The sequence below is a fragment of the Chondrus crispus genome, genomic scaffold, assembly GCF_000350225.1.
Source record: "Chondrus crispus Stackhouse genomic scaffold, scaffold_580, whole genome shotgun sequence".
Taxonomy (NCBI): domain Eukaryota; phylum Rhodophyta; class Florideophyceae; order Gigartinales; family Gigartinaceae; genus Chondrus; species Chondrus crispus.
In genome coordinates, this window is record NW_005178570.1 from 3,616 (window position 1) to 5,119 (window position 1,504).

The following is a 1,504-nucleotide window of genomic DNA, read 5'->3' on the forward strand; positions in this document are numbered from 1 at the left end:
ATCCAAACTACAGTAGGACCGTAGTACAACGCTTTCGTTGAAACAATCAGCAAATAGCTCTGTTGAGACAGAACAAGAATGATACCACAACTTGTAGAGAGAGGGCAAGGCAATCCAAGCATTACACACCTCACGACTCCGCGTCCACAGCCGGCCCCTCCCAGCGCTGTAGAGTCGCGCCCCACCCCATGACGCCCGCTGCACCGTGAGTCTATGGCACGCGCTCGCGCCGTCGACACGCACGCGTCACACCGCACAACTCCGCGTCCACAGCCGGCCCCTCCCAGCGCTGTAGAGCCGCGCCCTTCCTCGCGGCTGCTGCGCCCCCCCAGCTCCCCCCCTGATCTCAATTGACTCTGATCCCTCTCCCTGCCGTTTCAGCCATAACAGCTCTTCGCCGGAGCACCATCACCGGCCGAAAAAACAAAGCCCTAAAACAGCGTGCAACTTCTTGCGTGCCCAATCAGACCCTCACAAAGGATACGAGGCCTTTCCTGCAAAACAAATGTTAACGTTCAGAGCAGCACAAGGAAGAATGACGAAACGGGAAGGCCTTGCTCTTTTCAAAGATTAAGACATCACACGAATGATTTGCCCATGACCTCGGGGGGCGAATTTTTCATTGAGGATGGCTGTCGCTGAGAGTCCTCCACAGCATCTTAAGCCGCAACTTTCCCGCTACAAAAAAAATTAGCACTCAGATCACTCCAGCAAATCTTTACTTATACATTACACATCTTGCGGTTAGCATTGCGTCCTATTCTACTTACAGTAAGTTCGGAAAACCAGATGACTACCTACACATGCCGCCTCGAGGGGAACAAACTGATGCGTTTTGGTCTTCATTCTTCGTCCATCGCTGCCGTCAACTGGTTCTTAACCAGATTGGCATACTCTCCATTCGGATTGCAGAGCAGCTGATGATGTTTTCCGCTTTCCACAATCCGACCCTTTGACACCACCGCCATCACATCGGCGTCCTTCACTGTAGGTAGCCGATGGGCAATGGCCACCGTCGCGCGTCCTGCTGCTGCCCTGTCCAACGCGTTTTGTACAAGACGCAGAAGGTAGGGGAGGTGGCGCATCCGTCATATGCGAGTCACCCTCCATACGTTTTCCATTTCTCCGCCACACGCCCTGTTCCAGGTCCACCACTGTCATGTCCCCTTCTATCTCTTCTGCAACCCCCACACAGCCCCCCTTCGCTACTACCTCCCCTTCTCTTCCTCCTCTACGTGCGCCCTCTCTCTTTCGTACATTTTCGAGAAGTTATCCTCGCTCGTTGCTTCGAAAACGAGAAAATAGAGATGTAGTCTTCTAGATTGGCCGTCAGCTCTGGTTATAAATAAAAAACAAGTTGACGCGGTGATGTGGGCACTTCTTAGAGGCACATATCGCTCAGCGCTCATGAAGGAGATGGAGTGCGACGAGGAAAGGATGGATCCTCGTGAAGGACCACCAGGGGGCTTTTTTAACGCACAGGGAGGTTGAAAGGGGCGCAGTC

The 1,504-nt window shown here is 53.3% G+C and overlaps 1 protein-coding gene across 1 annotated transcript; it reads right to left on the bottom strand.

Moving 5' to 3' along the window:
* Positions 1 to 842: 842 nt before the first annotated feature.
* Positions 843 to 1,085, bottom strand: CHC_T00000700001 (hypothetical protein). Its single transcript, XM_005710465.1, has one exon. The coding sequence runs from the start codon at positions 1,083 to 1,085 to the stop codon at positions 843 to 845; it is 243 nt and encodes an 80-aa protein (XP_005710522.1).
* Positions 1,086 to 1,504: the final 419 nt, after the last annotated feature.